The sequence below is a fragment of the Lithobates pipiens genome, unplaced genomic scaffold (genome assembly GCF_037356315.1).
Source record: "Lithobates pipiens isolate NorthernLeopardFrog02 unplaced genomic scaffold, aLitPip1_a1.2 Scaffold_8, whole genome shotgun sequence".
In the NCBI taxonomy this organism is placed as follows: domain Eukaryota; kingdom Metazoa; phylum Chordata; class Amphibia; order Anura; family Ranidae; genus Lithobates; species Lithobates pipiens.
The window spans coordinates 521975926-521989962 of record NW_027507903.1 but is presented as its reverse complement, the minus strand read 5'-3'; the positions used below and the strand labels follow the sequence as shown (position 1 = coordinate 521989962).

General features: G+C 39.8%; 1 protein-coding gene across 1 annotated transcript in view; it reads left to right on the top strand.

Annotated features, from left to right (window-relative positions):
* The window catches only part of ARHGAP25 (Rho GTPase activating protein 25), a 193929-nt gene that overhangs the window by 110747 nt on the left and 69145 nt on the right, over positions 1–14037 (top strand). The window contains exon 2 of the mRNA XM_077469475.1: positions 4892–5091. Within this exon, the coding sequence (XP_077325601.1) occupies positions 4892–5091 (200 nt within the window). The remainder of the gene's footprint in view (positions 1–4891; positions 5092–14037) is intronic.

Below are 14037 nucleotides of genomic sequence, written 5' to 3'. Positions count from 1 at the left end.
ACCTCTGGCTGGTAGATGTCACTATTTATATGGATGTTGTATTAAACTTTCTATACTCTGAAAAGTTACTTTCATTACCTGTTCCTGTTATGATACGCTCAGAAGGCCTGAACTAGTTAATAACTGCTCTGCCTCCCAGACTGCAGGACACAAAGCAGTTTTTGTGTTGCCTATTGCTGAAGGTTAGAATGGAAATAGAAACTGCAAGTATTAGGAGATTATGCCCCTGGCACATTGCACTTACCTGGTGGAGAGCACAGGTGTCTTGTCCAGTCCCTCTGCCGGCAGCCTTTCAAACTCTGGGACAGGCTGACAGATGCTGTGGCTGGATGGGCCATCTAGTGGTATGAACATTTAGGGCAGTATACACCCAGGGACAAATGGTTCCAACGCAGGCTTCTTGTGAATGAACATGTGTCCCAGGGTGCATAATTCCCTAAATGATCCTAACGCTAGGTGCCGGTCCAGCTGGTCCAGCTGCAGAAGCCTTCAGCCTCTGATGTATCTTTCAAAATCTATTCTACACACATTTAAGACTGATGTCGACATCCTTTGCTTTTGTGTTCATAGGCAAAAGCAGCGTTCTTCTGCCATCATTCACAATTCATTGACAAGTGAATTTGACCTTCAGTTGACCTCCTGTAGACCTGCAATTGACCTGCTGTAGGATCCTTTCACACCATACTACACAAAAGAAAATGAAAAAAATGCATGTGTTCTATGACCTACCAGATAGTCTGCATTGGGCTTGGTAGAGTTTAACCTACCTTCAATCTACCTAAGGGGACGTAATTAAAACTTTTATACACTTGCAGAGAGAGCTACATATCCCCCCCGCACTTCTTTAATCACATACAACTTATTTCTACTTACTACTCCTTACTACTAGACAGACCTTCGGCCCAGCTAAATAAAGTACAAGACAGATGGCTGGTTGATATCCTGGAGCTCTCTCCAGATGATTGGAAGGAGGTGTGTGCCTCATGTCCCGAAACTGTAATCTCTGCTAGGGACAAGCTCATACAATTGAGACTCAGAACGTATTATACACCTAAGCAGTGGTAGCTGGGGCTCCATCGGGGTTGGGGGAGGGCGGCAGACAGACCTGACCACAGATACCCCCCTATCGCTCAAGCCTGCCAATGCTCATCATTGACAACACCGCCCACCCCCCTATCACAGGCTCACCCACCAGGCCCCCATCAGTCCCACACATACCCCATGTAGATCACAGCTGTGGCGGCGGCTTCCCCTCTCCATCTCCTCCATGTCCTGGTTGTCGCTTCCCCTCCTCGCCAATCGGGTCTTTGCACTCCCGGCCAATGGAGGCGATTCAGTTCGCATTGTGCGCTATACAAGTATTTAATTCATTCATTCATTCAATGGGGTCAGGACCTGCTTCCTGGGAGGAGAAACAGGAAGTCTAGAGAATATTAATTTGCTAATGTCACACAAGAGGGTGGGCTCAGGGTGCAGTGCTCTGCGTTCCAAAACCACCCTTTTTGAAGCCAATTAGAGCCTTAGGCTCTAATCATGTACTTCTAAAAAAAAAAAATCCATAGAAATCCATGCGTCCGGCACCCTGCGTAGAAATTAGGGGGCCAGGCACATGAATTGGGGGGGGGGGGGGCGGCGGGTGCCCCTAATGAGCGTCCGCCACTGCACCTAAGCATTTATTTCTTATGAGCTATCGTACCACCCCCACATGCCATAAATGTGAGTTAGAACAAGCAGGGCCATCCAAGGAAGTTTACTAGAGTCTGGGGACCCTGGCTGGACACAAAGGCACCAGTGACTCTTCTATATTTAGTCTCTGACCCTATACCTTAGTTCAAATCCTCCCCTCTGTTCTTGTTACTAAATGGTAAAGTGTTACTGTGGTAACACAGTATTGCTCTGGTCATAGTATGTTAAAAAAAAAGAAGAATTTTTTTTTTTTTTTACATACTGTCACCAGTCGCCACCACACTGCCAATCCAGCTATATGATGACGCTGTACTGCACTGGTGACAGTACGTAAAAAATACAAAAAATAATTGAAAAAAATATTTTTCTTTCATTTCCCCCCCCCCAAAAAAGGGACAAAATATTCCAACTTCAAAAAACACGCCATGCTTCTTACTAATTACCTCAGACTGTCTACTTTCTAGAAAGTTGTCATTTGGGTGGGTATTTGTACTGTCCTGGCATTTTCGTGCCTCAAGAAATGACATAGGCTGTCAGTACTTCAGGATTGATACATTTTCAGATATATACCATAGTTTGTCGACTCTATAACTTTCCTACAGACTAAATAATATACACTAATTTGGGTTATTTTCAGTTACTGGTATGGCAGCCAGGGTGGACAGTGGGGTTGGTGCAGCAGGAGCAGAGCCAGGGTCAGTGCCGTGATGTTTTTTAGCCACATGAGCCTTATGGGGAGAGTTGCATGGGGAGGAGGCCAGTCTCTTACCTCTCTCCTGTGGCACATCTCCTGTGTGAAACGATGGAGGGAGGCTATCCATCTCCTCTGCTTCCTCTCTGGCGTTGCGGTCTAGCGATGGGTGTGCAGGAGGTGTAGATTGCTGTGAGGCCTGCGAGGGCCTTTGCGATGCAGGGCCTGTGTCACTGCTATCCCGTTCGGCGCCATCTTGGCTGGACAGTTGATCCATGCGGCCGAAAAGTTCAGTCACACGGCGCGGCTGCGGCGGTGGATGGCGGCGTCCGGGCATGCCGCTGTGTGTCCCTCAACTCTCCTCTCTCTAACGAACGAGAGAGAGAAGGTCCGTCGCTGCTGTGTCGCTGTATAAGCCTGCCGTGGAGCGGAGCTCAGATATCAGGCGGCCATCTCGCTCCGCGGCTAGCCACGCCCCTAATTTGGGTTATTTTCAACAAATACATGTAGCAGAATACCATTTGGCCTAAATTTATGAAGATAAATTATTTGCTAAATTTTATAACAGAAACAAAGAAAAACATGTTTTTTTTTTTCAAAATGTTGTGCCTTTTTTTGTTTATTTATCAAAAATTTTAAAAAACCAAGCAGGGATTACCACCAAAAGAAAGCTTTGTGTGAAAAAAAATGATAAAAATGTTACATGGGCACAGTGCCTGGTATTGAGATGGTTAATGTAAGTTTTTTCTTTCTGTTTGATTCTTCTATTTGTGCATATACATGGATGTACCTATTTGTTACTTTGGTATGTAAGGAATTCACAGGCTTTGATACTCCATTGTTGTGACATTTCCCCTTTGTGTACACTGTTTGTTGGATAGTACTTTGCCATGGTACTGCCTTGACAAGTATAATTTGTATGTGCGATTTTTTTCAATAAAATAAAATAAGTTTAAAAAAAAAGAAAATGCATGTGCAGTAATGTACAGCACAGTTGCTTGCATGTTGCTTTTGTGTTTGTTAATGTGTGTTGCGGTGTGAACGAGACATAGAATTGTTTTCTACATGCCATAGCAATGACCTGCATTTATCCAGTGCAGAAAAATGCAGGTCACTGAACATAGTGTGAAGGAGCCCTGAAGTTTCCTTTGCATTACTATACTGGTTTGCATACATTGTGAGCATATATTATGAGTGATTCATCCAGCAAGTCATATACATGATTTTGGAGGTACTACTTGAAAATTTTTCGATACAGATTGAAAAATAACAAGAAGGTTAAATTCCAGGTCTACGCCGTTGTTGTCTAATTATCTAGTCAACACAATTTTTGGAGTGAGAGATTTACCATTTTGTCTTTTGACTTTTATATTTGATTATTTTGTCCTATTTATGTTGTTTTTCCGCAACAGATATGAGTGATAAATTATTTTCTCCTAATGATTACTGCAGGAGCAAATTGGGATCATTTTGTACAGTTTGGCATCCTATTGTTATGTATACAGATGCAAAGAACGGTAGTAATTGATGTCTAATGGGAGGAATGGTGGTAGTGTGTTTATACCCAGTGACTGCAATTTATAATAATAATTGCACTACATGAATGTCAAATCCATTATAGTTTGGGTTTAGGAATAATATAAATTATAATTTGCACATTTCTTTTTGAAACAAGATCGTTTGTGTACTTGAACTGATTATATCTACTGTAGTTGTGTTTTACGTTGACATTTAAATTATATTTTCCATCATGTAATGTGTTTAAATATGAGCTTATTGACATCATTCATTACTTTCTGTATGTTTTATTATTAACAACTTTAAATTGGCAATATATATAAGACTGTTTTTCATATACTCATGTTATTCTTTAAATAATTATAGCCGTGAGACCAGTCTTAGTTAAATTAGCTTAATAGGTAGCATACCCATGGTTTTACTTTAAAATGGACATAAATAGTTTTTTATTTGGATAAAAATTTACGTTTTTCATATACTGTATACAGTGTCTTGAAAAAGTATTCCTACCCCTTGAAATTTGTAACATGACAAAATGTGAAAAGTTTCAAGGGGTATGAACTTTTTCTAGGCACTGTAGTTGTCACATGCAGCAAGTGTTTACAGAGAAGTGTGCAAGGTTATCTGCACTTTATAGGAATAAAAGTTTATTTTGCATATTTAGTGAAAAGGCCACTTAAAAGTGTTAAAATGTAGTTGAAAACAAGACTTATTTATATCTGCCCTTCTGCTCTCTATAAACACTCCTACGCTGTAGAGGAAGTGTATTTTGAAAGCTGTTGTTTGGCCACTTCCTTAAAAGATTCTACAGCCAAAAGTCAGATATTATTTCAGCCTCAGTCTGTGCAATGAGGCATAGACTGGCAGCGTGTTGACTATGAGGATGACGGATTAATATTCACATTTATGTCATTTAATGTAATTTATTTAGTCAAGTAATATTAGACGCGTATTCACCTTCTTTGGATCAACCACACTTTTGCTTTCCTTGTACAGCAGTCCGAACGGTCAGCATGATGACCAGTGATCAATCCTTGTCGGCTGGGCGCCTTCACAATTCCATGGAGAAGCCAGTCAAGAGTGGTTGGCTGAAAAAGCAGCAGAAGAGCATAGTTAAGAACTGGCATCAAAAATATTTTGCCCTAAAGGGACAACATCTCTGGTACTACAAAGATGAAGATGACAGCAAACCACAGGTAGGACCAATACCAATATCTGTCCATGGTTACCTGCATGTTTAAGGGTTGTGATTTTAAGTATTTGTAAAGTTCAAACTTTTTTTTAGTTTTGGAAAGAATAGAGAATGGTTCACACCCATGACAAGTTTTCTGATGTCTGTGTTCCATTAGGGAGATTTTCCATCACTTCCTGTATCCAGACACAACAAGATCTGAAATGAGATCTCTCTGAATTAAGAGAAATCATTTCTAAGACAATTGTCACCTGAACAAGTGTTCCAGTCAGATTTTTCCCTCTATTCCTGACCCAGAGACGACCCATAATTTTCAATTTTCATGCACTTTTAGTCCTGGTTATAATGGTCACTATGACAAATATAGAGAATGAATTTCCCCACTTTGGACACCGACAGTGAGTATTTTGGTGACTCTTCTCTGCTATATCCAAATTTAAAAAAATAAAATAATTTTTAGATGCATTTTACTGTTTGCACAGCCAATATGTGTCTGCATTTTTCTTGTTGTTTTATCTGATGCTTTAGTAATTTCATTACCTATGATTTCTCTATAGTGCTGCCTTATTTGTGACAGCTACTGTTGCTCTGTGATAAAGAGTGGTGTTGAACCCATTATGAAGAGGTGCTTGTTATCACCAAAGCTCTCTTAAAACACTACCATCATTGCCTATAAGGTGTGATTTTTATGGGATCTTAGAAGATTTTCCTTGCAATTTATTTAAAAGAGAAGTATGGCCAAAGTTATGTCATATATACTTCTCCTGTAGGTCACACAGGAGTCCACTTAGTTCTGCACTTCTGTTTTCAGCCAACAGCTGGCTAAAGCCCTTTGTTGGCTGATGTCACTCTCAGCTGGTTATGGCTCTGAAAAGGTTTCCATCCATATGGTTGGGATGCACCCAGATGTCTGGACCAGCAGCTGACTCAGCCTCTCAGCGATCTGCTGAGAGGCTGAGCCAGCATCTCCTGCAACCTTAACAGCCCATTTCCAGTGAGCGCTGGAGGGGAGAGCAGAGATCCAGTGACTGCTCAGAGAGGAGGGGAGAACTCAGCGATCAGTGGTCTTTGATCACCATAGGCATGCGCACCAGGTGTGCCCAGGCACACCCTAATCACCCTGTGCAGCATAGATTCCCCCTACTGATCTAGCCCCCCCTCCCCCCCACACTTCTACTGGCTTCCCTCTTCTCCTCTCCCAGCGGCTGATGCTTCGGGCATGTTTTAGGATGAATGGGAGAAGGGGCCGGTAAACACATTGAGCGATCTATAGTGTGTCTTTGAGTTTTGGGGTGCACACCCTAATGCAATAGGCTGAACACACCTATGATGATCGCTCAGTTCTCACTGTAGAGCCAGCTGGGGATTGATGCAGCGGATCGATGCCGCATCCACCTAGGTGATTATTCTCTTTGAATCTTTGTGAAAATTCTAGAGTGCACCACTTCTGATCATGGACATTGCAACAAATAAAAAACATTATCCACAAAATGCAACAGAGTGGCAAGCGATCACTTTCACTCTGCTGCAAAGCCTATTACACCCGCATGTGCTCTATAAAACTTTTTATATGCATTTTATTCTGTAGGAAAGTCCATAAATAGATGGAGTAGAAAAGAACAACTTTCATTCACAGAGAAGCACGCTTTAAATGTTTTGACCTTTTTTGGAGAGAAAAACCTTTACAATAAAAATTTGTGGTTAATTAAACATAACTAAATATTTCCATCCATTCATCCATTTTTCTTTTTCATAAAATTCAAATGAACATAAAAAAAAAGCATTGAAAGTGGAACCAGCAATACACAAGGGATCTTCTTAATTTTTAACAGTCATTAAAACAGTTTTGTAGAGGGCAGGAGAATATGCTTTCGCCTTCACACACTACAATGGTCACAATAACAGCAGGATACAGTTTGTATATGGTAGATGAAGACCATCTTAACAAACCCTAATTCTACAACCTTTCCCAGCCACAACTTTCAGAAAATACGTATTCAATTGTATCTGTAATGTCTCTGTGAGGGGGAATTTGGCTGCAGATCTTCTAAGTAAATAAATAGTCCACATCAAAAGTCTCAGTATGTTGAAGACCAGTCCGTAGTTAGTTGCAGGGCACACAACACCACATACTGTATGTAGAAATGTCTATGTTGTGTATGTGAGACAATCTTATTTGGGGAATATATGTTGTATGAGAACATAAATTAAGAATGCTCTTTAATTGTATAGCAACTACTGTTCATTTTTATTATTATAGAATTGGTATTTATAATACAATAATAAAAAAAAAAATCTTAACCTTTTTTATAGTACCTGCACAGTCCATGAGTTCCATATTTGCAGTAGCAAAGATGTGTTAACATTTTCACGACAGGGGAGTATTTTGTATTTTTGGGACTACAGCATTGCTCATCAGAAATGTACATATTCAATTTTTAATTTTTTTTTTTAATGTAAGTATGTCTTAGGTGCGATTACTCTTATTTTGTAGAGGCCAGCACTCCATCTAAAACTGGCCATATACAGATTCACTTTCAAACAATTCCTGCTGCATGTCGACACTACCTGGCTCGACAAAGAAGGATTTTTGACTTATCTGTAAAAATCCCGTGCAGTACAGGACACAGGCTCCTTTAACCACTTCAGCTCCGGAAGGTTTACCCCCCTTCACGACCAGGCCATTTTTTGTGGTACAGCACTGTGTTATCTTAACTGACAAGCGGTCAGTGTGATGCTGTACCCAAATAAAATTGATGTGTTTTTTTTCCCTAACAAATAGGTCTTTCTTTTGGTGGTATTTTATCAACTCAGCGGTTTTTATTTTTTGCGCTATAACCAAAAAAGAACGACAATTTTGAGAAAAAAAAAGTGGTATTTCCGAAAGGCAAATCCATTTTGCACTACAAGTGCAAAGTGCACTCGCTGTAAATCTGAGGGGCAGATCTGAAATGAGGGGAAGCTCTGCTGATTTTATTATCCAATCATGTGCAAGCTAAAATGCTGTTTTTTTTTTCCTTGCATGTCCTCCTCGGATCTACAGCGACTGCACTTCCAAGTGCACTTTCAGTGCAATTCCAAGTACCTGTAGTGCAAAGTGGATTTGCCTTTAGTAAATAACCCCCAATATATTTTACTTTCTGCTATAGAACATAGCCAATAAAAAAATAAATCAAATTTAGGCCAATATGTATTCTGCTACATATGTCTACAAACTAATGAATATTTTAATGGAATTTTTACTTTTTTTTTTTTTTACTAGTAATGGTAGCGATCAGCGACCTATAGTGGGACTGTGACATTGTTGGGGATAAATTGGACACCAAGTGACACTTTTTGGGGCCAGTAACACCAATGCAGTGATCAGTGCTAAAAAGATAAGCACTGCCACTGTACTAATGACATTGGCAGAGAAGGGGTTAACATCAGGGGCGATCAAAGGGTTCAATTTGTTCCCTGGGAATGCTTGCTAAATGTGTGTAGGGTGCGCTAACTGCAGGGAAGACAGATATCCATGTTCCTGCTTAGCAGAAACACAAGATCTCCATCTTTTCCTCTCACAGAACGGTGATCTGCCTTGTTTACATAGGCAGACCGCTGTTCTTGGGAACGATCGCCAGGTGCTGGTGAACATTGGGTCTACTGAACCCCCTGATTGGCTCCCGCTGTGTCCAATCACAGAGGAAGAGGGTCGCCGGCAGAGCACATGTGCACCCCCAGACCCGGAAATAAAGATGACGTACATGTATGTGATTTCACGCTGAAGGGCCTCCTTGCATGTATGTAGGGCGGTTTGGAAGCAGTTTAATTCAAAGACCCTAGGTTACATACTGCTACCTTCAGGTGATTGGACACTGGCAAATAGATTTGTGGGACAGCCCAGAAATCCTCAGTTTTATAGCAAGCCATAAGATGGACCACCATGACAGAGAGGAGGATATCCTATGTCCTGTGCTGTGCTAAAATAAAGGATTTTACAGGTAAGTAAAAAAATTGCGTTTCTTAAATGTACAGCACATGACACGGGCTCCTTTAATCATAGACCCTGGAATGCCCCAAGCAATATAACAGAAGTTTGGGCAACACAGCAACAATGCCAACAGACCCAAAAACATAGGGAATCAGGTCATGAGCTCAAAGAGCGTCTTGAAGCACCTTGCGGCCAAAGCTGGCATTGGCAGGGGCCTGATTATTCACTAGGTGGAAATTTGCAAATGTCTCCGTTATTCCAGCAAAGGTGCAGTTACACTTATTTTCATTTTTTAGATGGCAAAAAGTGCTTTGGCACAGAGAAGTCATCGGTCTCTCTGCTAGTTGATAGTTAATTTCAGATGGTGTCAGACATTATGATGAACTCTTTTGTAGAACTACTAAGTCAAGTAACATAGTCACATGACAGCAAGGGGCGGCTGGAAGTCATATAGGCAGATTAACTAAAGGAATTGAAAGCCTTTATCCAAAATATTGTGTCGATTCTCATTTCTTTTAAACATTTGTGTGAAAATCAACAGGAATTTGGTTTTTACATAATTGCATAATGAATGTGAATATTCACACCTTTTGAGTGAAGATTCTTAAAAGCTTGATAAATCCTCCTACTTGTGTTTGTCTTCCAGAACCTTTGATGGTACGATGACTGTATGGCCTATAACACAGTATCGCTCTTATCACTGAAGGCAACATGCAGTGACAGAATGGCTAAAGATGGCAAGGAAACAACTTGCCTTTTTTTACTCCATTGCTCCTTCCCTAGTAGGGCCAACATAGTTTGTGAGGAAGATTCTGCCAGTATGGGAGAAATTCTGAAGAACTTGGGGGTCCTGTTGCTCGTGACATGATTTATAGTGGCACAAAAGTAGAAACTGATGTGCCACATTACTGCTAAGAGGTTCAGATAAAACTTTATTCCAATAAAAGTCAGGGGGAGAATCCAAAGAGTATCCAATGTATTTTGCGGATCCAAAAACCCCTCTTCATCAGCACAAGAAAAACATTAGGACATCGCCATAGCAATACAATATCAACACAATAGTCTATGTTGTGTTGATATGCAGATGTCCTTATGTTTCTTCTAGCCCTGATTAAGGAGGGTTTTTGGACCCCCAAAATGTGTTGGATACTCTTTGGATTGTCCCTCTGACATCTATTGCAAAAAAGTTGCATCTGGACCTTTAGTAGTGGTATGGTGTTTCAGTTTCCATTTTTGTTATATTACACTACGAGCCAAGGAAATGGTGGAAATCCTCAGCGGGCTAGAAGCCATCTTCCCGGGGGTAGATTATTTACATCAACATCAATCCTTTAAAATAGCAATACCAATAAGAAAATATTATAGGTCCACTTTCAGTGATTGATAGTGCATTATAAACCTTATCCGGGTCCTAGCAAGTGTACAGATATACTTCAACACATATCTATGCAAACTCCTGGATATGCACATGAAAATGCACATTTGCGAGCAGGCACACATACATGTCCACAGTCGTGTGCAATTTAAACTACTACTACAAATATGGAGAGCAGAGATGCACCACGGTGAGGAAAGGGACTAGCAATTAGCTCATAGATCTATGCTCCTTAGTCATCACAGGGTTTATTGGCAACTTGTTAAAAGAAGTATGTTAATTTCTTTACCAATGTTTCTAAGAACAGACCTAGAAAACACAAAGAGACATAGGCAATGAGTTCAATAACTCATAATAATCAGATTTCAGTTAACTGACATCAGATTACTTTACAATTATTATGGTTGTAATTAATTTGCACATGGATCTTGGTCTAAATTTGTTTAATATTGTTAGCGGTACTGAGCTCAGGGAATACTAAAATAATATAAAGAAATTTGATAGAGCTCACTGTCTGCCAGCAGGTATAATAGAGTTTTGACAATCTATATACTTATTCTGTAGTAGCATGTCATTTTAATTTCATATTTGTCATAGTAAGAGTAAAAATGGATTATAACAATGTACTTATTTACTTTCTTTAGGAGTTGACAAAAATTTTGATATTACAAATTCCAGTAATGCTTAGATATTAAGTTTCACTTTACTGTAAACAAATGAGGAAAAAGAAGAAACCCGTTTGGTTGCTTTGCATTCCTGCAGTTCTGCACATAGTTGTTGCACATTCCACTGCTCAACTGATAGTGCTGGTTCAAACCGTGTTTATCTTTGATCTGTTCTCTTAAGGCTTGTACACACTATAGGAACATCGGACAAACATTTTCGTTCAAAGAATTTTCGTATGATTTTCGTATAGTGTATACACAACTTTCGACAGCCGATTCCAAATTTTTCTCGTACAGCAATAGACCGAACGATTTTCAAACCGTTTTCATAAGATTTTCGTACAAGAAAAACCAGAAAAGAAAGACTGCATATAATCATAAACAATAAACAACAACAACAAAAAAAGCCTTTGTTGTACAGGAATTTTCGTACAAATTTACATTTATTGGTTCTGATTTTCTGTGACACGACGAGTAAAATCGGATGATCGTTCGCCCGATTTTCTTATAGTGTGTATCCAACTTTACAATAGAGTATTGTACCAAGGGTAGTAGTAGGGAAGTAACAATGTAGTCAATATCTAACAATATAACAATATGATTTGGGGTGCAAACTTTTGAAAACATTCAGGGGTCTATTTATAAAAAAAAATAAAAAATTGCATAGCTATTCATCTGGTGAAACTGGCATGTACATTCATTTGGCACGAATGAGGCAAAATCAAATGTTCTGAAGCTATTACCTCCGAAGGTTAAATGTTTTTCATTCATGAAAAATGAGTGATTCGCTTAAATATCATATTTTGCCCACAAGCTGGCACTGAAGTCATAGCACGCACATGGATAAATACAATGCACCAAGACCCACACTATGTACAGTTTATATGGCTCTGAAGTATTGTTTGCAATGGGCCCATTCACACAGCTGCAGTTTGGTCAATAGCATTTAGCTGAACAAACCAAAACAAGAAAATTCTGCATCTGGGGTTCAACTTTAACATCCTTGTCCCCTCATGCCTGACTTAAAATCTACTCTGTGGTTAACTCACACGAAGATCTAGCTGATCTGCCTTGTAAATATTCGATTTGCAGATGCAGATGCAGGCTTTCATCTGTTGGAGATGTCTGTTCTCCTAGATAGGTAGATACAAATAACTATAAATTTGTCCATGTTTCTTGTTAAGGTCATTGGGCACTATGGGCACCATCTGCATTTTGGACCCGGAAATGGAATTTAAGGATTGTTTCTAATAGTTTTTTTTATTTATGTCTACGTTTTATTTGTTTTACCTTTTTTATCGACCATGTCCAGAATCCAAAGGACCCCTTTACTAGTTATTGGGATGCTAGGGATGTGGGGCTGCACTATTACTTGTGTTAATGTCCCCATAAGCTTTATATTGGTGTTTTGAGAGGTATGAGTGCCAGCACAATGGATTTAAATGCCGTTATTTGGTGGTGCACACATATAGTTGCAAATGGCTCCTTACAGTTTCCTTTTAAAAACATGCTAACTCTTAGAGCATAGATGTGAACCAGCAACATAGGAGAAAAATAGGATTTATACTTCCATTTTTTTCTGCTGCATTTTTGTCTAGTAAATATGCTATTCAGCTAATAAATAAACTAATATTTTAGTCAATGAAAACAGATCATTGTGAATAAACTTTAAAACATTTGGTTTCCCCTGCTAAGTAGGTATAACTAACAATTAGCTGATGACCTTTACTTATATGAATTATTTTGTAATGAGTAATGATTCATTATATTACCAAATAATACATGTCCTGTAGTTCTTATTATGCGATATGGAGAAGCACATTACTCACATAGAAAGTAACAGCTATGAGGGGCTTACCAGCTACCAGGAATGTACAGATATCTCATGGGTAAAGTAGACAAAAAAGATTGCCAATGCAATATATTTCCATGACCATTTTGACACCTGGGTACGTATTCCTGGGTAACAACATTGTTTTAGACATCCAATAAAAATGAATCCTAATAAAAGCTGTAAAAAAATAAATAAAAATGAAATGAAATGTGTGCAACAAAGAAATGTTTATTTTCTGTGTTGTAGTATCAGGCAATCATTATATATTTATAAATGTAAATGCTATTTAGTAGCAACCTCACCAATAATGTGGTTGGTCTATATCAGGGGTGCCCAACCTTTTTAAGAGTGAGGGCCACTTCAGCAACTTGGTAACCAGTTGCGGGCCACAACGAGCAGAGCGGGCGGATGACAGGTCATGGCTACTCTATAGGCCCTCCAATCCGATCCACCCAGATTTTTTTTTTTAGAGGATCAGATTGGAGGCAGGCGGGAGTAAACGGACAAAAGTGTGTTTACATCTGCCACTCTGTAGAAGTGAATTGAGGATCCGATTCGGTAGGGCCTAAGACTTTCATACTGATGTGTTGCGGTTTACCCACACCCCGGGTGCAGCGTAGTGCACCTGTGTCTATCCTGCGGGTTAACTAAACTTTGCCATAGACTCTGCCTTTGGCAAAAGCCGGCGCTGTACAGGAAGCAATGGCTTATGGGACTCTGCACGGCAGCCGCTTTCTCCCTCTACCACCAGCTTCATTCAATGATGATGTGGTATAACGGGTCGGCAACCTGCGATCTGGGCTTGCTAATCTGCCATTCCAGAGCAGGGGGTTGCGGGCCACATTTGGCCCCCGGGCCACTGGTTGGCCACCCATGGTCTATACAGTATATGCCACACTGAAATTTACTATGGGCTTTAGTCTTGTGACACTGTAAAGTTATGCCTTTATGCTATGTGTATATGTTATGCATATAAGTTCAACGCATTATCAACCTTCCTGCATCTTGTGTTTTTCACCTGCAAATAATGTATAATGATCATGCAGTTCATGGTTTTATTTGTAGTCTATTACCCACAGCTTATAATGGAGTAAATTTCAGAATAT